Raw genomic sequence first — 27,454 nt, 5'->3', positions numbered from 1 at the left:
TTCCCTACGTCTTCCTGATGACCAAGCACAGAGCCAGAATGCAGAGTCTGATCCAAATCTCACTCACTCCCGAACAGCATTGCAATCACAAAAGTTACTCCAGATTTATACTGAAGCAGTTGGAACTGAACCCCAGATTTCCTTCAGAGTACCATGAATGTTTTACAGCTTAAGTACCATCTCCAAAAGCTGTTAAGTATCTCTTCTCTGCCCCAAGCTTAATCCCATTTCTGGGGCCTTAGCCAACATATATCCAGACCATGCTCTGTGAAATGAACTACATGGTCTAGGATAACTCCAACAGCTGCATGGAATTTACTTTTCCCAGGTTTCTAGCACCTAAATGAGGAGCAAGCAAGTGCTGTACCTCCCAGTCCAGAACAGAGGCCTGCCACTGAGCTATCTTGTCAATGTTCTCCAGTCTCCGCTTCCGCTCGTTGATCTGGAGGGTCACGTTCCTCATGACGGCGAGAGCAGCAGCCACATACCTGTAGTCACTGTTGGACACAAAAGAGAAGTTCATTAACTGGAGCCTGCTGTGCAGAGGAAATGCACAGGAGTCTGGCCATCCCACCATCCTTTTAGAAAGAAGTACAGGTAGGACTTGCCAGTCATTATTATGACACCGTGCTTTTGCCATTAGCAATATCTTTGTGGGCCATCACACATGAGCAGCTTCCTTGAAGCTGGAACTGTGTGTGTATGAGGCAGAGGAACCAGGCAGCTCCTCCCAGCCCAGCTGCTACCAACCCAACCAACAGCAGCTTTGGATACTGCTCTTTCAAGCCTTAAGGTGCTCAGCTGAAGAACATCTTAAAGTCTGAACATTTTTATAGCCTATTATAAAATGAACATTATAAAATATTTTTCTGTTAGACAAAAGGCTGGAACCCCTTCCAAGCCATAAGGTGACTCCAAGAGTGCCCCAGAGCATTTGTCCCATGGCATTTGCTCTTATTGCAGATTTCAGGTGAGCAAATCAAAGCAATTCTTTATTTCTGTTGTGTTTTTTTTTCTTTCTTTCCCCTGGACAGGCCTGGGACTGTAATAACAAAGAGTGCAAATAGCCTCCTGCCAGGGCCAGCAAAGCTGATGATCAGTCTTTTCAAAAAGTGATGCTGAAATCAATGCTATTGATTCCTGCCCTGTGCCTTCTCTTCCATTCCAAGGAACCTTAATGTTCATTTCAATCGGAAAGACAGACAAGGCCAGCTGCCATAATACCACCACAATATATTATTAACTTAAGGGTTGATATTGATTGCTGACTAATGAGAAAAACTGTGATCTTGGGCAGCTGCAGGGCAAATGACTTTATTGATTATTGCTAAGAATTGCACTGGTGACAGCTAAAATAGGGGTGAATGCTGTGAATTGGATCCATTTCCCCATGTGATCCAAACAGGATAAATATTAATAAATCACAATATGCTATAGAACAGAATATTATTTGCTATTTTGCCATCCTTTCTTGGATGAAATCTTGAGATCCATTTTCAATTTTTGTTCACTTACTACATCAAAATTCTAGCTGAGATTTAAAAAAACCCTACAAATTCCAGAACATCAGGACTGATCCTTCTACACAAGTAAAGGAGAAGAGAGGATGGGCTGTCTGACATATCCATCATGATAGACAATGAAGAATTTCTTGTATCTTCCTTTGTGGTGCCATCTGTATGAGGTGAGTGCCTGGTTGTGTGAGGGAGAAATGGAACTAAGCCAGAGAGACCTTCGTCTGGTCTTTAAAATGTCCAGGAGTTCTTGGAGGGAAACAGGTAAGTCACTACAGCCAGAAAGGATCTGTAGAGGTAGGGAGAGGTGTAGGGTTCAGAGACAGCCACAAATAATCCCCCAGCAGTTATGCTTGTGCAAAGAAAGGAGGCTAATGTCAGTCCACCCTGTTAGCATGAGTCTCCTCTTCCTCATATGCACTTAACTCCAGATCAGTTCTGCAGCAAGAATGCTCAGGACACCAGTAAGCTGCACTTAGGACCTTCATATATTTAATTCACATTAAGCTGGAGTAAATCTTCAGGAGGTGAACAGATGTGGCTTTGTGAAAAATTCAAATGAAGCAGTCTCAAAACAACAAGCAATTGAAGGGATGCAGGCTCTGAAAGCACTTCCATGCCTGCCTCCCTGCAGAGGGGGCTGCTGCCAATCGAGATGGGGTTTGTCTTGGTAATGGTAACTGACTAATTCTGATGTTCTGTTTGAAGAGAAAACCCCATGCACTTTTTTTATTTCACACAGTAATGGAGAAACTGTTTGAAGAGAAAACCCCATGCACTTTTTTATTTCACACAGTAATGGAGTTGTGACTAAACTTTTTGGGCTCCTAGCCCATGTCTGTGGCAGAGCTGACAAAAAGCTTAGAAATAAAAAACAAAACCAAGCAAAGCAGTTGGCCAGTGACATAATAATAGGATAGCATTAACAATGAAATTAAGGTAAATAAATTTTGTCAACTATCCTGGGGCTGCAATGACCTCTTCCCAGTGCTCAGGCAGAATGCAAGTCTAGACTCTTGCCAAATACCACATTTTAACTTGGGGGAGAGTGGTGAAGTTTCTGGTTTCAGCTCTGGTGTCCTGACCTGGTACAGGGAAGATCTGTCACTTAACATCCAAAAAGAAAAAGGAATGTACTCCCAAAATAATTCAACCCTTGTGTAATCACTGTCCACATGCCCTTTGAGGAGAAGGTAATTTTAAACACAGTTTAACTCAGAGAAGGTAATTTTAAACACAGTTCTCTCCTCTCTGAGGCTGATCATGTCTCCCCACTGTAAAGCTGCATCTGAATTCATGCTCTAAGTACTGTGGGGATGTCACATGGCTGGTAAGGAGAAAAAACCCACAACATTTGGGATCCCAGAGCCAGTTTCTTTTGCCCTCACATTCCCATGAATCCACTTCAAGTTTAATTTGGTCTCATTATGAAGGGAAAACCAGAAATTGGATCTGGAGCCAAATGCATGGCCAAATTGGGGATTTTGAACTGGGCATTCAGCTGCTCTGAATCAGTCAGAATCGGTCTGCTCATGGCACGTCTCCTTGCACTTCTAGAGCTGAGGTTGGGGAAAAATCAAACACTTGCAGAAGTTTCTGAAACTTTTGTGGTCTTTTCTGTTCTCTGAAGCACTTCCTTTTTAATGGGTTTGAGAAAAAGAATATTGGAAAGGCATGAGAAAGTCTACTCTTAGGGGTCTGATTCTTCTTTAATCTTGTATTCATAGCAGTGTATCACAAGTGACACCATAGGTACCATTCCTGATTTACATTAGGTCAGGGAATCAGGTTGATTGCCCTCAAAAGTAACAGAGGAAATCCTGGAAACCTTGGGAAGCTTAATCTAACTGCTGGGTGCTCCTCTGAATCTAAGGCCAATAGCAAAATTAGAGATGGAGTCAGGTGAAAAGCAGAGGAGGTTCTGAATTCTCTCCAGACCTGAGCATATCCAGGTTTGAGCTGCAGATCCGGGACCTCTACTTGCTATATGCTGAAGTCTTCTTCAGGACAAAGGAATGAGCCTTTCCAACCACTGACTGCTAATTAGGGAATTTTTCTAGTGTAACCAGTAGCATCAGAAAGTACGTTCAAGGGTAATTAGTTCACAGTTTATAACCGAGATGAGTTTGGCTCCATTGAGAACTGGTGCTTTGAAAAGATTTCAAACTGTGTGCTGACCCTTTGCCCTCTGTCCATTCATACAAGATGTCATGAAGAGAAGAGCTGGACAGAAAAAAGCCCAATCCCTGGGTGTATGCCAAGGCCACATGGAGAAGCAGTGAGTGAAACCCCCCATGCCCCCAGCTCCAGGTGTACCTGTGCTCCTGCGCCGTGTACTTGAGGAGCTCTGCCAGCTGCAGGGGGTACTTGCAGATCTTCTGCACTGGCGTCAGCAGGATCCCGTCGATGGCGATATCGATCATCTGCTGCAGCAGGCGGCACGCTTCGAAGAAATGCTGGTACCTGCTGTCCTTCATCAGCTTGGAAAGCTCCATGCATGCATCCAAATGATTGTTACAGTACTCTGAGTAGATCCAGAAGCCATCTTGCTGTGAGAGGCAGGAGAAAAGGGATGGAGACACAGGGGAGCACACGTCAGACAAGTGCTGCGAGCAGTCAAGCACCTGACTCGCCAACAAGAACATGTTACAGCTCAAAAAGAAAGACTATCCTGATCAGGAGGAGGAAGGAGTTTTCCTGCTGGGGGGGGATGCTGCATAATTGCTCTGGTGGAAAAGGGAGGCACTGAGGGACCTACACACTGAGCCATCACTGAGATCTTGGTAGGAACAGGGTGTGTTAGGGTGAACCCCTGCAGTGTTGGGGGTGTCCTCAGTTTCACATTGTATGTGGGGGTTTCCTTATAAAAGGTAAAGGCAGAAACACGCAGAGCTCTGGTCTTTGGTTATACAAGACAAGAACCTTGCTACTTCTAGAGCACTTTCCCTGAAACATCAAGAAGCACCCAGCAAGTGTTAGGGAGCTGGGTATATCTGACATACCTTTTACTGTCGGGATCCCAAAGGACCAAATGCTGGGTGGATTTCCCCAGGACCAGAGAGCTAGAAACCACCAAAGGGCCCAGATAATCAGCCTTCCTGACCATCTGTCTCTTCCTGAAGCAGATAAGGAACAAGAAGCTTTGCAGATCCATATAATAGGATCTCCTTGTCCTCATCCCTCAGTTTCCCCAAATGGCTGAACAGGGATAATTTATCAGGAGTTTATTAGCCAGCTTTCAGTTCCTATCTGATGACAGATAAGTGTCAGATATTCCTCTGAATAACAGTAGTAATTCTTACTCTTGTCACTATAAATGAATTGACAGCACAGCCTCAAGACATTAAGTTTTAGCTGCTGATTCTCACCAAGAGTAGCTTATTCTCACCAAGATTTCTTACATCATTTTTAGCACAGGGTGGAATACGATGCTGCTTTGGAAGCAAGCAGCAGAGCTTGCAGGCTCTGATAAAAATGAGCAATGTTAAGATCATCATGCAACTGCTCAAAAAGAAACCTGATTCTCAATTAGAAGACCAATGATGCTAAAGAGATGTTGTGATCCTTTCTAGAGATGCCCTGAAGTTTCATGAATGTCTGTCAGAAATTTCTCTAATCAGTGAACTGTTTCCAGCTCAGCCCTGACTGCAGGCAAGGAGGTAACAGCAGAACGGTCTGCATCCCGGGTCAGAGCCCCTCACACATAAGCTCTGAGACAGCACTCCATCCTCCCTAAAGGAAAACCCAGACTGCAGGACTATAATTTTCTTGACATTTCCTGACACATTTACAACACTGGCCAATTTACCAGCTCCTGCAGTATGTGGCTTATGTAACTGTATGATGGGCTGGGCAGAAGCCTCCAGGACTGTAGCATCAGCTAAAATGTCCTGTTCAGTGTGCATTTGGTGTGAGCAAGGATCTGCTGCCCTGCTGCCACCTGGGCAGCAAAAAGCACAAGCTGGCACCTCCCTGCCCAGCTCAACAGCTCTGCAGGGGAAGATAACTGGAGCTGTGTGAGTTGTTTAGCCCTTGCAAATCAGTGCCACAGAAAACAACCTGGGCATTTGCTCTCCTCTGCTTCTTTTTTTAACACACAGCTAAGGCCTTTATTCACTTCTCTAGACACTATTACTTCTTCCAACCTTCTGGTCACCCATAATCTGATTTGGGTGGTCTGTGAGTGGGTTTAAGTCACATTTGAAGATCAAAATAAGGCAGGGAGTATGTGGGGTCCCTTTACATACTTAACATGAGTAAGGAGAGACGTGAAAAGGGGTTGGGATTCACATGTACTGGGGCAGTTATCCCAAACCCTTTTCACATGCCCCCTTAGTCTGAATGTTGTTTCACTTCAACTCCTCCCTGCACCTCTATCTCACAAAGTAAAAAGCAAGCCATGGAGTATTCTGCAATATGCAAGTAGAGCATTCCTGATGCACAAAAGTTACTCTGAGTGGTTTCTGCCTCCTGACTTTTTCTGCTATTTCTCTCCTGCCCCCTCCCAAAAAAACAACCTCAAAACTCCTGAACAAAATGCCAAATGAACTCACGTGTTCAAGGAAACATGGTCCAATTTCACTAAGATGGGGGTCCTCATTGTTGTACTGTTTCTCCAAGTCCCGGACAAAACCCATCTGAAATCTGTAGATATCTTCAATGTTACCAAAGATGATCTTTAGCTGTTCATCACTGAACATATCCCTCCTCTTCCGGCACTGCTTTAAGTAACCCTGTAAGGAGTTAAGACAGAAGACTCCATAAAATAACCCCAACACTTACACTGAGGCTGCTCCCAGATCTGTCTTGAGGAAGGAGCAGGTAAAATCATAAAATGGCTCTGACAACAAAATCCACATGTTATGACATGACAGTCTCCTTCAATTCCTGTCCGTGAGCAAGCACACAATCTGCAATACATGCCTTGATAAGCTATAGGTTATTTTTTGATAGACAACATCTAATTGGTAACTGTTGGTCCCACTGTGACCTACAACAGAGCTGCAGCACAACTGTTGCTGAGGACACAGCAGCATGCTTGGGGCTTCCCAGCCTGCCTCAGGAGGTGCTGGAGACAGCACGTGGGCAGTGTGCTGGGATCTGCCTCAACGTCCTGCAGCATTTTGCATGAATCTGTTTTACAAAGGGAAGGTTCCCCAGAGACCTCAACCAGAACAGCCTGAAACAGTTCCAGCCCTACCTGTGCTGCAGAGAACTGCAAAATCTGGCTGATGGCCCCAAAGAGGAGTGTTACAGACCTGTCTGCCTGTTCCTACAGAAGCCACTGCCTTGCAACCCCCACTGTTCTGGGTAGCTCCTACAAACCCTGCAGGGGCACATGCAGAGAAAGCTGTGAGGGGCTGTTTGATAATCTGCCCACAGATTTCTCCTTTTAGCCAGAGTAATCAGGAGAAGGGAGCTGATCATCATGCTGAGAAATAATTTTATTACTGTGTGGCTGCATGTTCTTGGTCTAGGAGCAGGGTGTGGAGGGGTAACCATTCTAGTTGTTTTAGCACCAAGTGAAATGGTGAAGGAAAGTGTTCTTCAAGCATTTCCTGAGTTAGGAGGCAACATGGTTTGTCCCCCGACTATTAAACTGCCTGAGTCTGAGAGAGAAGCAGGAAGGCTGCTGCCCTGGGAGTGCCCTGCCAGGAACCCCAAAGGTGATGGTGAAGGCTGGGGAGGTGGCCTGGCCAAGCCGAGCCAGGGAACAGTGGTGTGAACAGCCCGAGCTGCTGATCGATGCCACCTAGAGGAAAACAGCATTATTTTAATTTTGTTTTCTATACCCTCCATTCCATTAGCACAAAGATGCTATTCCAAAGTGTAAAACAAGAGAGATGTTTTCTCCTGGTCTCTCAGACATCACCTTTCATTGCTTTTCTTCCTTTTCTAAGTGGGACCAGAGGAAAAGGCCCTACACTTCTCTGCACAAACATCAGACTCCTTTAAAGTCTAGAGACATTAAAGTCAAATGGAGAAAGAAAGAGGAAGAACTGGGATGAAGAGAATTTAAGGAAATTCTCCAAAATCACAGAATAAATCTGCAGTAGCTTTGGAACCAATTCAAATCTCCTGTGTCGCAGCTCAGTGCAATAATAAAAAGATCCTCCTTGCTCATCCTTCATCTGCCCACGATACCCACTGGTGCAGAGCCCGAGCTTCTCTGGACACCATACAAGCACAAACTGGTAAGCAAGCACTGCTCTGAAGACCTCCTGACCTGAAAAGACAATATTCTGGCAGAAAGTGTAACACACCAAGTCCTGCCTGCCTTCCTGTTTTGGTGACCCTGCCTTATCCACGGACTCACCATCCTGGTTTCAGCTGAGGCGTGAGGACTTCTGCCAACATGCTTGCTTGAAGCACACGTGGTCCAGGGGAGGAGGTGACACACACAGGCTCTGGTTGCTGAATTTTTGCCTCTGCTACCAACCTGTGTGACATTGAATAAATCACTCCATCCCCCCTGCGCTTCACCTGTCTGGATGATTTAGACTAGAAACATTTTAAGGCCCAAATATCAGATGCTCTGCTGGCCTGGCCTGCAGCCTCTTGACTGCAAAGAAATAACATGGGAGTCACATGAGATGACTTTGCCTGCCTTTATTACATAGGAAGAGAAAAAATGAAGGGAAAAAAAGCCAACAGCTCCAGTTGCATGGCTATATTTGGGAACTCTAGATGCTTAGTCATACAGACCAACCAGCAGCTGGTGACACGCAGCTGCTGGTCCACAATGCAAACTCTTGGAAGGCTATAATAAACTGTCCTTCAGCCTCACCATGTGGTTGCTGGGAGGAAGAACTTCAAACAGATGAATGATAAATGCAACTTCGGCCAACCTGGCAAAGAACCAACCTCTGGGATGTCCAGCTCAGTTAGAAGGATGCTGATACCCTGAGTTTGCTGGCTTTTTTCAGGTGGGAAGCTTGGGTTATGGAATACCTTCTGCCTTTACTAAATCTAGGTCTCTCTTTTTCCAGGAGCTCCTTGATGACTCATTTTCCTGGGTTTCCCTCCCTCATTTTTCAAGGCCAGGAGGAATGGGAACAGGCTGGTTCCCACGCTGCAGGAGAGGTGCAGGGAATATAAAAATTCAAATTAGCAAGGAATATTGCAGAATATTCTGTCCCTGCTGCTTTTTATGTTTACCTGCTTATCTCAGAACAGCTTTCAAAACAAAAAAGAAAAAAGAAGTGCACCTCCCCAGGAGGTCAGGCTTTTCTTGACACTGGCTTTGGTGCTTTAGAGTGCCTCAAGGCATCTGTGTTAGGACCTCAGCCTGCAAGCCAGCTCCTCTCTCGCATGGGGTTCTGTGAAATCTGATGATTTATGTGAACATCTTTCAGCCCTGGGGTTGCTATTGGCTGCCACTACTGTCCTGGATATTCCTCATCCTCCCTGTGCTGGTTCATCACTTTGCCTTAGCCACGTGTTCTGCAGAAGCTGAAGCAGCACATTTCTGTACAGGCACCTATAAAACCAGTGAGAAAATAAAAGAATGGGGTTCCCAAGCCTTATTCTCTATCCAGCTTCTGTGTTTCTTTCCAGCACAAGCCAGCAAAGGGGAGACCAAAGATGTATATGTGATATGCAGCAAGAGCCAGCTAGAAGGCTGCTGCGTAGTTTTTCCAGTAAATTTACTTCTGTTACATAAAACAATGTCATCTTCCTTCTGCTCATCCTGTCAAGTTTGCTCAGAGAAGGGATAGCTGACTGAGGAGCAGATGTTGGAGTGTGTTTTGCTCAATGAATACCTAAAAATAGCTGTCAAACTGTCTCACTTTAAAGTACTTTTCCATGTAGTCCCTGAAGCATAGGCCAAAGTTGGGAAGTATCTGCAGGAGGTTAAGTGCTAAGTTTTCTCAACCCCAGAGTTGGTTTAGAGACAGCCAGGAGAGGTAGCCAGCTATCAGAACACTGTTCTCTAAAGCAGCACTCACAGTGCCCAGGTGAGCATCGTGCTGATACCCACACACCAAAAATAAGTACAACAACAAAGCTGAGACTGAATTGAGAAGATAATCTAGAGCCATGTCTGGTCATAGGCAGCCAGGACTCTAAAGCACTTACTCAAATCTCAGGCTACAGCACGTGCTGAACACCAGGCACTGTGATGGTACTGAGGCCCACCTAAAACACCCAGTAAAGTCCTGCAGGAACACAAGCTTGTTCCTAAAAAGGGCAAGAAGCAGCCAGCTCCAAACCAGAAAAACCAGGTGTGCACAACCAAGCTGTGAAAGGCAGCTACAAATTCTGCTCTGGGGAGTACATTTACATAGTATATATATCCAAAGAGTTCCTGCAGAACCACCCTCCCATCTGATATCCATGGATGAGAAACTTCCCATACAAAGGGGCCAGCAGCTATTTCCTGCCAAGGTTTTATGCTGCTCTGCTCTGTGGCAGCACAAAAAAAGGGGGTTTTCTCAGTCTCCAAGAAAGAGTCAAGGTAATGCCACACAGACCACAGGGAAACTTCTCTCCTCAGCTCTGCACAACAGACACAGCTTGACATGCAGCATTCAGAGCTGCTCTGGCACCAAAGCAAAGCTTAGGTGGAATCCACTCAACATTATTAAAAAATAAATTCAAAGTGAAATTACTTGGAAAAGAGCAAAACACACCACTGGAAGCTGTCTGGCCTTTCTAACCTCCCACCTCCAGATTACTCATAATACAGAGGTTTCCTTTGATCTCCAATTGCTTCCCTTTTCCCATCCAAGCTCTGTCTCTTCTCCCTTTAACACCTCCTTACATTTAGCCTTGTCTTCCTAATCCTACTGGTTTCTCACACCACAGCACCCCTCTCTTTGCAGTCCTCCTGCACCACCTTCCACCTGCACTCCCTCCACACCACCTTCCACCTGCACTCCCCCCACACTCTACAGCTCAAGGCACCTTCTTGGCCCACTGCTCCCCCAGAGGTGGCTGTCCTGACCCAGCACCTCAGCTGCTCTGATGGTTCCACACCATGGAGAGACCCTGTGCCCTCCTGCATCCTCCCAGGACCAAAGGAGATTTCCAGCCTGGAGATGCCCATGTGTAGATGTGGGGCTGTACAGGACAGTGAGCAAGCAGCACTGCCTGCCAGGCAGGCTGGCTATTGCTGCCCAGTACAAAAGCCTAGTTTTCAGTGGCTTAGTGTTTCTCTAAGCTTTAACTGCTAAGCCTGAAATTCTTATTGGTGAGTATTTCCTTAAGGCTAAATTAGTTTTTCTTTCTTTTCCCCTTGGTCATATATTTCATAATAATGATCCACTCTTGATAATGCAGTCCAGGGGAAGCTCCACATTCTACCCTAATAAAAATCTCCACAAAACTGTTTCACCAAGCAGCAATCAGTCTTTCCCACCCTGAGCCAGGGCAGAGTAGGAGCAGTCAGGGCAGGATGACTTCGCTGTGAGGGGGAATCCCCCTCCTAGCCAGCTGCTTCACGCAGGTCTTTGCTTGTGCAGGTAATTTTCATTCTGGTGCTGCCCAGCTTTTGAGTTCCTGACTTGGCAGGACTAGTGCCATGGGTATTATGAATAATAATACAGTGTATAATAATACAGTAGCAGGTAGTGGAAATACATTCTGAAGCAGAAAAGAGCAATTGGAGGGCTCTTAATCACCTAGCAGGGGCTACAGTCCTCTGATAATAACCACACATCTTAAGGTGCCTCACTGGTACTAGGATTTGTTATTCATTTTAGCTCAGCAACAAGAGCTAACTACATGCTACTAAACTCAGTATTAAATCAGCCTCAACTCTCACCACCCAGCCAGCACTCCCCTTTCATCCCTTCCAATGGGTCCTATCACTGCTGTTTGTCCTGACACCTCCAACTAAAGAGCAAAGGGAGAGGGGAATTTGCCGCTGTCAACAGCACTTCTTCACCTCAGTAGCAGTTGTCTGGTGTTGACTTGTTCTTTGGCACAAGTAACACCTCTGCTCAAATCCATCCATAGCACTGGGAGGAGCTCAAGCTGGCCTGTGTCCCTCCATTTCCAGCCTCCTCCCCTCATGCACAAACAGGAACAGTCACGTCCTGCTGTGCCAAAGTGACTGGGATGACTGAGCTGTCTCTCAGCCTTCTTGAGGCAAATGAATTGCCCTGATTAAACTGAGCACAATGAGGCTCTCTCCAGCAAGGGACAGCCCATCCTTTTGCAGCTGAAAATGCCCGTATCAGTCCTCCTCAATCTTTAAGAGAGGCAGCTGAACCTGGAGGCAAGATTTATCCCCTCAATACCATTTTGCATCATACAGAGCAAGGCAAGAGCCTTAGACATCTCTTTCATATCTGGGACATATTGGTAGGTGCTGTGCATCAGTGTTACCCACAGATCTCACTGAAGCTGTCCCTGTCTGCTCCTCCTGAGAACCTGATCTGGCAGAACCATGGTGACATGGTTGGGAAACACAAGGTCAGGTGTGTTTAGGTTTTTAACAGAAAAGTGCAAATGCAGAAAAAGAAACAATCTGTGGAAAAGTTCCCGCAGTTTCTTCCCATCTTCAATACAAAGCCCTCTGACTGAAATAGCACAGTGAAATTAAGCTCATTTGTTTCCCAGTTGAAATCCCAAGACTCTTCTATATTTGAAAAGCATCACAGATGCCTTTTGGATGCTTTGCCTTGTCAATTGAAAAGTAACAAGCATGAAAGGAGAAAGACATTTTTCTAAGCAGAATTCACAAGGGGCTTCAGCACATTGACTCTGCAAAGAGTGGGCACAGGCTCCCTCAATCCTGAGCAATCCGAGGGATGAGCTGAAGCCCATGGACTTTGATTTTAAGTGCTAACAAACTTCTGCCTCTTTGCAACAAGAATTTGCTCTCCACACAACACCCAAGCTGTCCTGCAGCCATGCATTCCCTAGCCCCCAACTCCCAGCACCACATGCATCACACTTTGGGCTTAGCTTGTGGCAACAGATCTGTCACTGCAGGACAGGGAGGGGATATAGTGACTAATTGTAACATAATGAAGAATCATCAAGTTCAGGATGTGAGGGGTCATTTGCTTGCAGGTTCCCTTATGCTGCATAAATGCAACATGCTTCGTTTTGCTCGGTGAAACACTTCCCTCCCAGTCTCACAGTAAGAAAAGGGAAATGGGGGCCATCTTCAGCCAGGGGAAACTCTGAACCCAGTGTAAAAGAGAGAGATGAAATGGGTAACTGATCGGTTTAATTACAAGCTAATTTCCTCAATCACAAGTTCAAAAGTAGATGGCACTGGATTTTAATTGAAGGATCTCAACCTCATCGTTTTTTAGTCAAGAGATATGGGAAGAAAGTCAGAAAATTGTACTTTCAGTTAATATGAACTGAAGGTAATTATGAGATCCAGCAGAAAATTCTCAGACGTATCAATACTTATTGACAGATGCTGCTCCTCTGTTAGACACACCACTTAAATACGCCGTGTCCTTTTCCCCCATCACCCCCATGTCCTGCTGCAGTACCACAGCACTACAACCCCCACGTACCTCACAGATGTCCTTGAGGTGCTTGATGTAGTGGCGCTCCGTGCTCATGATTTCATTGATGACGTTGGCTCTCATCTGGTCTCGGTTCTGAACGGTCCTGCCGAGACAGAGGCAGTCGGCGCTTGGATCCAAGTGGCCATTCTGCACATCGCTGGTTCCCTCCTCCACTCCATCTTCTTGGTTTACCCATAGCTGTGAGAAGAGGGGAGAGCAACAGGCTCATTCACAAAAGCTTTAAGAAGCCAGTGAGTCAAAGCAGGCTGGGTCTTGGGTTGCATGACTCTGGGAGCTGCTGGATGACTCCCTCCTACAGCAACAGTGATGCCCTTGCCAGTGACACTCATGGTGTCCACAAGAGCTTATGGCCCAGACAGTCCATTTTTAAACTGGTGCAACAAGCCCCAAACCATTCCCCACACACTGCCAAGTCCTTCTTGTAAGCAAAGGGATTTCAACTGTTGACAGTTTTGATCCCAAATAGAAAATAACCATGTGAAAGGGTAACAGACTGTTGGATGTTCTCAAGTGCTCTGAACTAAGATGAACATACATAAAATAGACTGACATAAAGAGAACTGCAGTGACTGGTGTGAAGCACTGCTTGTCCCAGTGCCCATACACCATCAGTTAGATCTGTCCCAAGAAGAAGGAACCTCTGGGAGGAGGGATAAGCCCTTTAAGAAGGTCAAGAAATGTCTGGCTCAGAAATCCAAATGAATGGGACCATCAGCTCAGACTAAGTGGGCTGTGGCACTGAGTTTTCTATGAACTGCCCTGGCCAAGACTGATGAATAAACATTGATTTTCGTTTCACAGCAGCCTTCCTCATCATTTTGCATGAAGAGCCTTTCATGCTCAGGCAAATGTCCTGTCTCAGCATCTTGAGATTGTGATCCCAAGCCCCACTGAGATCAGACTGGCTGAAAAAATCTTCTAAAAACTGGGGGAGCGAGGGCAGCTTGTGCCAAGCACCCCTGGACACTGAATACTCTACATGGCAACAAATTGTAAAAAGCAGTGAAAAAGGACCACTGCAGTTTCAGCACACTGTTACTGCAAAAAGGTCTTCTGCAGCTTTCCCAAAACCAAGTTCCATGACACTCCTGCTGCTTTGACAACAGAGGATATTTTTAAAGCTCTGCCTCCCAGAGTCAAGTGATGAGGAGAAAAATTTCAATTTTCATTTAAAAAAATAAAGCAGGAAAGATCTAGTCATAATAGTAGGGGGTGAATCTTGAAAGTATGAATCCTAAAGGCTCTGAAACTCTAAGGCAAACAGCAAGTTTGCAAACTTCAGTGATTTCTGAAAACCTCAGCATTTGGTCTGCCTTTTGTGCACTGCAGGAACAGTCCTGCCTTCTGCATCTGGGAATCTCAGGAGTCCTGCTTTCTTCCTTAATGAAATTTTTGCTCTTTTCTGCTAGGATTCATGTTCCCAAAAGGGAAAAAAAAATACAGTTCTAGTCTAGATGACTTCTGCTTAAAGAAAAAACAAATGGAAGCATTTTATTGGTAACACTGAGATCAGACTGGCTGAAAAAATCTTCTAAAAACTGGGGGAGCGAGGGCAGCTTGTGCCAAGCACCCCTGGACACTGAATACTCTACATGGCAACAAATTGTAAAAAGCAGTGAAAAAGGACCACTGCAGTTTCAGCACACTGTTACTGCAAAAAGGTCTTCTGCAGCTTTCCCAAAACCAAGTTCCATGACACTCCTGCTGCTTTGACAACAGAGGATATTTTTAAAGCTCTGCCTCCCAGAGTCAAGTGATGAGGAGAAAAATTTCAATTTTCATTTAAAAAAATAAAGCAGGAAAGATCTAGTCATAATAGTAGGGGGTGAATCTTGAAAGTATGAATCCTAAAGGCTCTGAAACTCTAAGGCAAACAGCAAGTTTGCAAACTTCAGTGATTTCTGAAAACCTCAGCATTTGGTCTGCCTTTTGTGCACTGCAGGAACAGTCCTGCCTTCTGCATCTGGGAATCTCAGGAGTCCTGCTTTCTTCCTTAATGAAATTTTTGCTCTTTTCTGCTAGGATTCATGTTCCCAAAAGGGAAAAAAAAATACAGTTCTAGTCTAGATGACTTCTGCTTTAGATGAAAAACAAATGCAAGCATTTTATTGGTAACAGAGGAAACCAAATATGCCTTCTGCCCAGTGCTCACCAGCCTCAGCTGCTGAAAGAACTGATTCCCCTGTGCTGTTCCAACACTCCTGCTTTTTGTCTTTATCTCTGAAGTTCCCCATAATTCAAGCAAGGACCATTCTTCCATAGGATCATTTTAAGTGTGGACCATGATTCACAAAAGATGAGGCACACTGGCAGCTCTGCTGCTGACCTTGGGCCAATCCCTTTAACTACTGGAACCTTTTGCCATCCATAAACAGGGACAGTCTACTTTACCAGTGACATCTTTCACGAACATTTTTGAGGTAGACAGACTACACTGAAGATAAGGGCATAGAACAGCTCATGCACACTTTGAAATATGGACTGAAATGCATCACTGTGGGTTCACCACACTCCTGTACTCAGCCATAAGTAACAATGTGGCTAGATGGACCTTTGGTCTGATGCAGCATGGCTGTTTTTGCAACTTCAGCTCTCAAATCCTCTTGTGCCCAGGCTGAGAAGGAGCCGGGCTGTGCTGGGGCAAGAGAAGGCTGTGCCTGAAGTGTTAATTTTGTCCTCTGACCCACCACCCCAACCCAGATCCTCTCTGCTTCACTGACCTGCTCGCTCAAACTACAAGGACAGTGTGCTGCAGGTGACAGGGAGGTGGAAGAGGCAGACTGGGGGTGACACCAGGGTTTTTTTCCCAGTAACTTTTTAAATGTCATATTTCGTTGGTTTAGACAATGCTGCCAAGGTCCCAATTTTAGCCCAGTCCACAGTCACCTGTAAGTAGGGTGTTGAAGACACTCTCTAGCCTGAAAGGCTTGGCCTCGGTTGCTGTGGGTAGCAGCTGAGATACCCCTCATATAAGAAGGGCTCTCTACTCCCTAGCTTTTTTTTTTAAAAAAAGAAACTTCAAAACTCTGGGGTTTGCCCATGTTCACCTCATCTCCCCAGTCTTCCCTGCTCAGGATAAGTGGAAAGCTCCTAGGTGGCTTTCCACAGAGCAGAAGTGGTACTTTGGTTCCCCACCAGCTTCAGCCCTGCCACTCAAGAAGTCCCTCAAGGCTCCTGTCCCATGTGAGGTGGCTTGGCACAGATGGGGCTTAGGATCCCAGCCTGAGTTACTGCATCCAGTGCCACTTTTTAAATAAAGAATAAACAATAACAGCTGTTCAGCAATCAACAACAACCCTACAATAATAAATCAGCCTTCAGGGCCTTTTGGAACACCTCTGCAATGCAAGAGAGCAAGGCTCTGAAACCATACAGCACTGAGTGGGTCTCTCCCACACCATTAAAAGGTCCAGTGTGCCCAACAATGGAGCCTGCCCTGGGAGCTATTTCAAATGCTTTGTGTTAAGAATTAACTAAGTGAAACTATGAAAAACTGGAGGGAGAAAAAATTCAAGTTGCATAGTGCTAGTCCTCAGTGATGTTTCACACTGAAAGGCCACCCTACATGTGGAGGAGAAGAGGCTTATGATGAGGCTCACAGTCCTATTTTGAAATTCAACCCTAATCAGGAAGTCATGACCAGCTCCTGCATAACGTAATAACTTGCAGAGGCAGATAAAAGTAAAATAGCCAAATAAAAAAGCCCCTTTTGCCTGAGGACCCAGTTCTGGGAGCCAGAGAGAGTTGCTCATTTCATTGTGCTAGTTAGTATTATATGTGATTTATATAAAATCTGTAGAAATGTGATGTATCAATTTGCAGCTATACCCAAATGGTGCATAAAAGCACCAAATGGCACCATTCCAACATTAGCTGACCTGTAATTATTATATATTTAGGCTGATGAATACATACACTGTACATAGAGGACATTTTACTTGAATAGGCACTGAGGGCTGATAAGTCTCGTAATAATCAGAAAGCCTGATAAAACAAACATTTCACCAACCATCTGGATTATTAATCTCCTTCCACTGGATATTCACAAGGACAAAACTAGCAGATAATGTGCCATCCTAGATTCTAGCTCACAAATAAATAATGTGGCAGCATAATAACACAGACCCTTCCAGAGGGCTGTTGCCATTGCACTGAATGTCTGCTCATCAGCAACTTTGTAACAAATACCAGGTGAACAGCACAACTTTCACCAAAAGCTGGTACCAGACTGGGGCTCAGTGTCACCAGCCCTGCAACAATTGCAAGGGAGTGTAGGAGCCTTCGATAACCCTTATCTCTGCTGCAGCAGAGATAAGACAGAGACTCAGGACTCTCTTGCCCACCTTGCCACACTGTCCTGCTCAGCAAAGCAGCACCAGAAGCTGCATGGTTTGCCCCTCTTCTTACTTTCCCAAGCTGGTGGTTAACTAGTGCTATGCCTTTGTTTTCAGCCACAGGCAGCAAACTAGATCATGCTCTGTTGGACTCTATACTGGATTAAAAAGATCACTTGCTTATTTGCAATAAAGCAGGGCTTGTGGTGTAGAGCTTTGCAGAAGTAACAAAGCATCAATTTCTGCGTGTCAGCCCAGTGATCCGGGCACAGCATCTCTCTGCCCTCAGGAGGAAACACAGACTGTTCTGGGTTCTACAAATGCCCACAAGCAGATGCTTCTCCCTTTCTGCCTTCAGAGAGGAGGTGAGGACCTGGCAGGTGGCAAGAGGCCCAGGGCTGCCCTGGCCAGTCCTGGCCTTGCTGCCCTTCTGCAGGCAGGCTGTGGGCACAGGGCAAGTGCTGGACTGGGATGCTGTTCACTGGGAAATACAGACCATCTTCTTCCTGGTATCCTCTGCCAAGATGAGGAATAGGCATTTGGCAGTAGAAGGAAAGACAGTTGAAGCCATTTGTTTTTCCCTTCTGTGGTCCTACTACTATTTTCTCCCACAGTCTGAATTTTGCTTCTGTAATCTGGCTCTAGGCTTACGGTCCTTCGCTTTTCCTCCTGCAACTCCCCAGCTTCAGCAAACCCACTTCCAGCTCTTCCTTCCCCTCTGAAACTCTCCATTCCCAACCTCAGAAGATCCCTTTACCCAAGGTGAGAAATACTCCTCACTCATTTTTGGAAAAGGAGAAAACAAACAAGTGTACTTGATAGAACCAGCTTCAGACTCTGCATCCATGAGAGGTGAACAGAAATGGCTCCAAAGAACATGCCCTGGGCTTCCTCTGTGTCCTGCAGCCTAATCAGCACAGACTCCCAGGGGCTGGAGCTCCACCACGTATCATCTGGCAGAAGATGCAAGGGCACTGCAATAAACTGGATGTGCTACCAAAATACTGTGAGTTAGGGCTCATCCTCCCCCACTTCCTAAAACCCAAAAAGCCCTGGTGTGTGATGCTACATGTGATACACAATAGGGAAGAGCAAAAGCTCAGCTGCTCCAGGCAGAGGTAGCCTCAGCATCATTCAGGGTAATTACTTCATGAGCAGCTTGGCAGAGGACAGAACAGGACAGGGGCTGTGATGATTTGTGTCTCGTTTGCCTGCTTCAAGAACAACCTCAAAGCACTGGTTTTGTACCTGCAAGCCAGCACGTCCAAGGAAGGACCCAAGTGCCCGCATCTGAACCTTTGGGGACTTGATGGATTCTGAGCTGTCTGAGTGGCACGAGTTGTCACAGCAGCTGCAATTAGCACAAACAGCATTTGGATGCTAAAATGCTGCTTGACTTTTTTAAAAAAACCCAAACCAACCCACAATTAGTCTGCAGTGCATCCTGTCACTGTGGAGTGCTGCTCGCGCTGCGTGTGATACCTCCACCAGAAGCTATTTTTATGCTGGATTTGCCACGGGAGAATAAAATCTCCTTTCCAAGGCACTGACTGCAGCAGCCACTGCAGCACAGACCGTTTTGTTTGTCCAACAGGTGAATGCTACTTCAGCACCATCTTCCTTTCCCTGGAAAACCTCACCTAGGTGTCCCCGTGATTGGCGCTGAGTAAATGCTAATGCAATGGAAGAGCAGGTGAGTGATGTGCTGCTTCCTCAGGATCCTTCCACATACAGTGAGAGTTTTAAGGGAGGGAAAAAGCAGAGAGGACAGCACTGAAGAGTGAAACTGGCCCAGAATATTTCAGTCTCCAAATTAAGCAAAAATATTCAGGCAAGTTTTTCTAATTTAGCCTTTCCAGCCAGCAACATAGCTGAGATGTGCCAGCAACACAGGTGAGAATATTTTCTGCAGTAAGATTATAATCTTGATCACACTCGATACAAATCCGTTTTCCAAACTCATTGTCTCCCCTGGCCATAGGGTCAGACTCCTGGTGTCATGTTCAACAAAATACTAAACACTGTTATTCTGGGCCAGAGGGCCAAAAAACTTTCACACAGGCAGCCCAGGCTTCAGTTCCAGTCACTCATCTCTCACTCTTAGCTCTGGCCAGAGCTAGGAGAGACACAAGAGCTGCACCATGAGTACTGTGGGGGAAAAAAAACTGTGCACAGGGGAGGCAAAAGTGAGCAAAGGGCTGGGTTCCCTCATTGGTGGTCACTGTACTTCACTAGGAAACACCAGGTCATCCGTTTTAACCCAGTTTCCTAATCCATATGGCTGTTTCCCAGATGCAGTGATGTAATCAGAGTTTCAGATGATGCAGGGCTGCCCGAAGGAAGGAGGGTTATGAGGGAGGGTAAGACAGGCAGGGAACCAAAGCAAACGTGGCATCTCCCTGGGGTGCAGCACGGTCTTCAGTGTGTGTTTTGGAGAGAACCATCTTCCCCTCGACTGCCGCAGAGCTTGTCAAATTGCCTGGGAGGCTCAGAGGAAAGAGCCATCTTTCACACAATTTTACAAGGCAAAAGAAATCTTCGGTTTCTGAACTATGTCCCCTAAGCTTCTAAAGGAATTAAATCTCTGATCCCACCTACTGAACCCTGTGCAGAAAGGAGAGGAGAAGGAAGTACACAAGGTCAGAGCCAGGGTCTTGACTCCTCGAGGAAGGCTTGAGAGGACCCAAATAATGTGGCAGGAGCTAACGATATCAAAAAGGGCATCTTCTTGTCCCTTTGCTTTCTTAACACATACTGAGCAAAAAAAATTGAGTGCTCAAATCCTTCTTATTTGTGAAAGGCCAGATTGCCTTTGGAGGTGGCTGGGTACACCGAAGCCAACTTCAGCAGAAAAACAGAGACAAGCAAAATGGTTCCTTAAAAAGGATAACCAGAGCTGGTCACAGACTAATTAGTGAAGTAATTTAACATCTAAAACTGCTGAAGAGTCAAAAGGCAGCACTGCATTTGGAAAAGGGAGGGCTGACACATCCCTGTGCAACATGCAGATGAGAAAGCTTTTCCAAATGCAGGTTGCTTGTAGCCAGCGTGATCTTTCAGGCCTCACCAAATCATCTACTCACAGCCTGCACAATAATGAACTGGTTTTCCTAATAACTGCTTAAGGAGGGAAGCTACAATATGTTGAGACACAACAGCAAAGGCCATCCCATCTCCCCAGAGCACAGAAAGCAAAGCCAAAAGCTATTCCAGCCTCCCTCTACTTCACTCTCATTTCTTTTGAAACCTTTTTTGCTTCTCTTTTTTCAGACACAAACCAGACACACTGGAAATAAGCATTGATGATAAACAGAGTAATCAGGTCAGTTCATTGAGTTCTGAGCAGCCTTAGCAGTGATTCACTGTAGTGGTAAAAAGAAGAAAGTCACTCACCCTCACGAAGCTGGCGGGAAACCATCCTTCTTCATCATCGATCTGACCCCACCACCAGTCCTTGTTGGAAGCATCCAGGACCTTGATAACGTCTCCTGCTTTAAACGCCAACTCCCGGTTGGCCATGGTGACGTGATCCCATACTGCCTCAGCACTTACAATAGAACCACCACTGATCAGCTTTAAAAACAGAAAACCATCAGTCAATACAAGCTCAGTTCCCCGACGCAAGCACATGCACAGCAGCAGCACAAAAAAAAAGCACTCAGCCAAAGTAAAACAATTTTCCTCCATTCCTTCTCACTATTTCCCCTTCATGAGGTGCAACCCAGCCTGTGCCCATCTCCACAGCCCCTGGCTCTGCTCCCACCCATGCCCCACGAGCACAGCGTGTCGGTGTCCAGCTCCTCTCAGGTCCTACACGTGGGCAAAGCAACATGTCCCCTCCCACCGCCCCCCACAGCTCCGAGCATGCGGGTCTGTCACAGTACGTGGCTTTCAGCTACAGTTCAGGCAGTTTAACGTGTGGCTGGGGGTCCCCAAAATGGCAAAACCAAGTGATAGAGTGTCCTGCAAAGGAGTTTTTTGTTTCAGAGTTTGCTCAGTTACAGGATCAGATGTCAGTTCAAGGCTCAAAAGGTTTTCCATGCAAATCCAAGCAAAGCTTGCAAACATATTTAGAAGAACACTTATTTTATACAGGGAGTTCAGTATTTGTTTAGTGCTGGTGATGTATTGACATCCCTTGCCTTTCAAATCTTCAGGCTCCCCAGCAGATAAGTAGGGCACAGTGGCACCTGCTGACCTGTTTTGGCCCTGACCTGAAGCCCAGCCTGGCTCCTCATGGCCAAGCCTCCAAGACCCACAGACACCAGCTGCTGGGACAGCCTAAGGGTGCAGACACCTGCCTGCTAGAAACTGGACTGAGGCCAGACTTGTGTCTGACAGGACCTACCGAATGTCCCTCCACACGGAGCACACATTTGCCTTAGAGCTGGACCAACACCATGGCAAGGACACAACTAGTTCCCATTTTCACTCTGAATAACCTAGTTTTATATATTTAAAACCCCTGCTAAATGGTTGTGGGAAGGACTGATCTGAACATGGATGTATGTGCATCCACAAGACAAATCATCCATCCATGCCTGGGACACCCACTGCTTCTCAGAATGATAGTAATGTATTTTGTAACAGAATAATAAATTGTGTTTATGTTTTGCCCACTGCAGGAATTCTGCACTGAACAGTAAGACTGCCCCAGCAAATATAGACTTCACCATATGGTTATTAGCTTGTTGGAGCCATCCTGAATCTTGTTCATTAATTCTGCCATTTGAGACGTGCTGAATATGCACTTGGGCTTCCCTCCAAATCAGAGTATCAGCTCACAAAGGAGGAGCTCCACACTGCAACCAGTACAGACCTTCCACATGGCAAGCCTTGAACAGCCACAGATATTCCTTCAATTTAGACAGGCAAGACAAAGCACAAAGACAATAACCCATTGCAGTGGTTCTGTAAGCACAGAGGCACTGGGGATGGTTGGAGTGCTCTTAACGTCTCCTTTGTAAGTTGGGCTTACCCCAGTGTCTGCTAATAACTACCTGCACAGTCAGAACTTGCAGTAAACCTAGCACTGCTGCAGGGCACTCAGCATTAACATGTAAGAGCATTTAAGTCCCTACAGGCAATTCAGTCAACAGATTAAAGGACCTGATTTACCATTTTCCTTGAACTGACTTGCCTTGAAGCGATCAAGCTCCTTAGGTTTGTGACAATTACAGCTGCAGTTTCAGCTCTTCAATTATTAGAGTCACTTGTACATAAAGCAGCAAGATCTGAAAGAGCTTAACTTGACACTTAGTGCCTTTTATCCTCAAAGCCAAGATGGATCTAGTCTGTGGACCTCTTGTTCCCACAATAGATAGTAAATCAACGTTCTTCCTACTTCCATTTTGACAAATCATCTTTTCTAATTGAAATCAGCATGTAAAAGGGCATCTACTGTATTACTGTGCCTTTATCTCACATTTGGACTTTTGATACAGAGTTGCAAGGAGCTGGGCACCAGAGGACTCCATCCAAACTAGTGGTAGGTGAAGTAAGATGGTGTAGGACTCTCAGTCCACCCCAGCTCTGGGCCCTCACTTAGCATAAAGCTAGTTACATCAGGAAAAGTAACAGTTACACATATTGATTTGTGATTCCAGTGCAACAACTGAATGTTTGACCCAGACACTGCTTCCTCACAACACTTTTGTGTTGCTCCCAATCAGGGTTTCTAGATGCATTCATAAATATGAATAATTTGAAATCACAAAGAACCCCAAGGCAGATCTGGAAGGAACAAAGACTTCACAGATGAAGAAAACTCCGTCAATATATTTGAGACCAGTTAACAGTTATCTGTTCTTCTGTGAGGACTCAGCTCTTCACCTTCACTAGTGTTTCCCCTCTGTCATGTTTCCAGACACTGTCCCTCCCCTCCCCAGCCTGTGGTTTCCCTGGATGAGCAAGCTCTGCCCTTCCAGCCTTCTCTTGGCAAATGGCTCTTCCTTCCCCAGAGCATTTCACCAGCCCTTTTAGGCATCTAATCATTTTGCCTGCATCTTTCTGGAACATAGATGACCAGAACTGTAAATAGAGACCAGAAAGACCTCACCATAGGTCTGTGAAACAGCATGAAGTATTTCTTAGTGTCAGAGAAACCCTGCAGTAACACACATGATCTCCCCCTTTTCCATGGCTACCTCCACCAGCGGCGCATGTGACCTTGCATTTAGCCTGTCTAAAGCAATGCAGTAGAGTACATTTTCTTTGTCTAGAAATTCAGTTTTCTTGTCAAAAAATAAATCAGGTTGGCCTGACACTTGTTCCTTTTCTTAATGTCATTGGGTATTTTTTGTTCATTTTTCACTGGTGATGTACCAGGAAGGGAGTTCTTAGGCAGGAGCTGTGGTTCGGCTGCTTCTGCTTCAGCTGACACAGACTTTGCTGTTGCTTCACACACAGGCAGTTCTAGGCACAAACTGCCACGGGAACGTCACTGAAACCAAACTTCAGAGGGATTGCATTTCAGAGCCTCCTAGCCTATTTTGCAAAAAGTGGATTTCCAAGCCTGAGGCATAAAATCCCAGCTCTGAGGAGCCCTTGGCCAGTGGCAAGGGCTGCCAGGGACTTGCAGAGGGCCCGAGAAGCAGGGGGGTGTACTCAGCCTTTTTCTGCTGTTACTGCAAGGATCTGGAAGATGCTTTCAGTGGATTCACATGCCAGGATGCCTGCGAGCAAGCCTTGGCCTTCCAAAATACAAATCCAGTGCAGCCTGTGGAAAAAGGACAGCAGCAGGATGGAAGAATTCAAGTTCCAGCCATGGCACATGCTCAGTCCACTGAGAGAACGTTAGAGCCTAAAATTAAAAGGTCCAGTTTAATTTATTTTGCAAGACATCTTGCTGCATCTGTGGAGCCGTCTGACTCTTTCAGGGCAGGGTTACAGAGACAGAACCTGACATCTGCAGCAGCAAGAGATGATGAACTAAAGAAAGGTCAGGATAAAATATTATTTTCTGAGAGAATTCAACATAAGAGCTCTTTCCTCCAGAAAGTTCATGCCTCTTGGTTTCAAATCTGGGTCTCAGCACTGGGGTCAGATACACTCAGCCAAAAACCTTGAAGGGACTTATCCCTCGTAATTTTACATGTCTACCACACAGCACCTGAAGGTGTCATCTGGACTTCTTTACAATCAGTGAAAAGAAAGAGACACATCAGGAGTGTGATTCATCTCAGCTATTTCAGTTGACTGCCTTCCAATGAGGTGAATCATGCCCCAGAAATTACTATTTCTCTGTGTTTAATTGGGTGATGCAGAAGTTTACATTTCCAACATCTTATGTCCACCCCAGCTACAATTTGGCCATCATTAAAAAGGGGTAACAAAAACCTGGATTCAACAATAATAGTCATTATAGGAACTGTCACATATTAAATCACACTCCCAGACCCAGAATTTTTTAAGTTTGTGAAGGTTGTTGTACACAAAATTCTCAGTACCCACCAGAAGAATTCACAAAACCTCAGCCTTGTAAATTTACAGTCATGAGGGCTTAGATATTTGGGAAAAGTGCCGTACTCATAAGAAGAAGAAGACAGCTAGAAGAAAAGCAATGGGCGATAACATACATTTGGTTTTGACATACCCTGAATACTACTTGTCTTCCAGGTGGAATTATCAGCTCCCACTAAAATCACTCTTGTCAGTTGCTTGTTCAAACTAAAGAGCTCAAAGAGAAAAGTTCCTTGAGGCTTTCACCATGGAACATCCATGCAGGAGAAATGCCCAAGAGCATTTCTTAACAGCAGACCTGAGAATAATTTTTGGTGTTTTACAGGAGACTTCAGAGCACTGCCAAGCACTTGCTGAGTGGGGTGAAGGAAAAGGTTTCTCAGTGGGCAGAAGAATAGATTAACTGCTAGGATGTTGGACATGGATGAGGGACCTGGGTCACTGTTCATCACGGGTCCTCTTCACCTCCTAGCAAACACATAGTCCTGGCCAAAGAGAAGTAGCAGGCTAGACAGATGAGGGGCCACCTTTATGTCCCAGCACCACAAATAAATTGACTAAATAAGGAAAATAAAAAGACAGAAAAAGACACTGCTCTCTCTAATTACAAAAACAGCTTCAAGCAATATACAAAGTTGGTATTCAGAGTAAAGAAATCAATGCTCAAAGTAACTCCAGCAGAACTGGAGCCAGAAACAACCTGAAACCCCCCTGCCAAATGAGACCATCACTTTGCTTTCCATGCTCCCAGAAGAAAGGCACCCTCTTGTGGTTTAGCTGCATTGCTCTCTCACGAGCAGTAATGCTTACTACACAGGCTGATACGGCTGTTAATCACAGGGCTATTCATTGCAATAGCAATGCCATCACCTTAAAGACTTCCCAAGGAGGGCGTTTACAGCTCCCCTGAAGTCCACCTGTCCATCCCCCCCATATGATACGAGCACAGGAGCAGGTGAATGGGTGCTCACCTGAGCTGTGCAGACAGCAGAACCTGGAGCCCATGTTTCAGTCCAACATTTCACTGGTATTTAAATAGGGCAGGTTGACTTAGTTGATGCAGCAGACCAAAAGGAAGCATACAAGAAAATGTTACCCCACCCCATCATGTTATACTTTTGCTCTTGTATCATCTCCCAATAGTTCCTTTGATTGTGTGTTTATTTTTAAACCTCTCAGCAGAAATTATACAAACTGAGTAATGCCAAATCATAGTGAATTCGCTGCACGGCTCATCCACAAAGCAAATGGGAGGGCATTTCCACTTGATTTGCTTATTCTCTGAAGAGGTGCAATCACACAAAGGTTAAGCACAAGGCAAAGACTTCCCTTTTTGCTTTCAAGCCCTTTAATGAATTTGACTAATGGCTGGATTTCAGCTGAAAGAGGCTGATTGGAGAGAGTGAGCCTCCGATACCCCCATATTCTGGAAAGACTGTCACACATAGTTGGAAGCTTTGTATATCTACCTAAAGGTGGACAATCAGTACAGACTTAAATGTTCATTAGGCTGGGGTTATAATATTTTTCACTGATTTAAATTTTTTTGAAAAAATATGTCATTAAGAGCTGCAACGCAAAGCTGTGTACAGCAACAAGAGAGATAAAGATGCCTCTGCAGCCAAGGTAGCAATGAGGAAAAGGCCTGGTAACAAGACAGAGTTACCCCAATAAAGCTCTGCCCGTGTGGGGTTTAACTGGCTCCAGAGCAGCAGCGAGTCCTCAGCTTAGATGATGCATATGGCACCATAATTGATTTCCAACCCCATTTGCATACTGGGCACATTAAGCCTCCCCTTGCCTGATGACAAATCTTTGATGTAAAGTAATTACAAATAACCACTACTCATAATCTTTTAACTCAGACAAATTATGAGATTGGTTCTGGGACTCAAAGTTCAAAGTGCTCTGGGGAAAACAGCACCTTTTGTTGAACACAGCCAGGGCAGCACACGGCGTGTGACCAACTCAGGGCCAACACAGGCTGTCCACAGAAATCCTTCATTACAGCACTCGGAAAACAAGTGTCTAAATATTATCCAAGAACTAAACCTAAAATATCCATGCAAATCCCAGCCTTCTGTCCCCAGAAGGGGTTCCCCACATTCCTAAACAAAGGCTGCGACTGCCTCACAGACCTAGAGTTGTACTAGAAATCTCTCCTGTGATCAGAGGGCCAAAGCTGGGCTTTGAGTTATGCCCAGTTTAATCTTCCTGGGCTGTATGGGAGGGAAGCAGCCAGGATTACCAAGCAACGTTTCCAGTGTTCATAAAGCACCAGCCCTGCCCTGCTGCAGCAGCAAACATTGTGTCAGATAACATCAAAGCACTATGTACAGCACTGCAGGACCTGGGAAAAGATGGATACAGTTCTCTCTTAATTATCCAGGGTACAGAATAATGCAGATAAGGAAAACGGATATTACAAAAAATATATATAAAATAGGCTCTGGGAATGTATGGTGAGGAGCAACAGGCTGCTGTGGAGCACTGAGCCCTGAGCTCAGGGACCCACTGAGGAATTAGAACACAGAGCACTCAGGTGCACCAAGATCCTCCAGAGTGTCCCTATGCCCAAAGTGTAGCTAAACTGCAACCTCCAAACCTATTCATGGATAACCAAGACCTGACTGGAAAGGTCAGGAAT

The 27,454-nt window shown here is 45.5% G+C and overlaps 1 protein-coding gene across 2 annotated transcripts in view; it reads right to left on the bottom strand.

Annotated features, from left to right (window-relative positions):
* The window catches only part of ARHGEF9 (Cdc42 guanine nucleotide exchange factor (GEF) 9), a 56,168-nt gene extending 35,254 nt beyond the window's left edge, over positions 1-20,914 (bottom strand). For both annotated transcript variants that reach the window (XM_009999643.1, XM_009999642.1), the window contains exons 1-5: positions 20,740-20,914; positions 12,998-13,189; positions 6,068-6,247; positions 3,831-4,063; positions 368-497 (exon numbers count right to left, since the gene is read on the bottom strand). In XM_009999643.1, the coding sequence (XP_009997945.1) occupies positions 368-497; positions 3,831-4,063; positions 6,068-6,247; positions 12,998-13,189; positions 20,740-20,865 (861 nt within the window). In that variant the 5' untranslated portion in view covers positions 20,866-20,914. The remainder of the gene's footprint in view (positions 1-367; positions 498-3,830; positions 4,064-6,067; positions 6,248-12,997; positions 13,190-20,739) is intronic.
* Between the last annotated feature and the right edge of the window lie 6,540 nt (positions 20,915-27,454).

Source organism: Chaetura pelagica, unplaced genomic scaffold (assembly GCF_000747805.2).
Source record: "Chaetura pelagica isolate M959 unplaced genomic scaffold, ChaPel_1.0 scaffold456, whole genome shotgun sequence".
NCBI lineage: Eukaryota > Metazoa > Chordata > Aves > Apodiformes > Apodidae > Chaetura > Chaetura pelagica.
The sequence above is the reverse complement of the archived record's forward strand: the minus strand, read 5'-3'. Positions and strand labels throughout refer to the sequence as shown.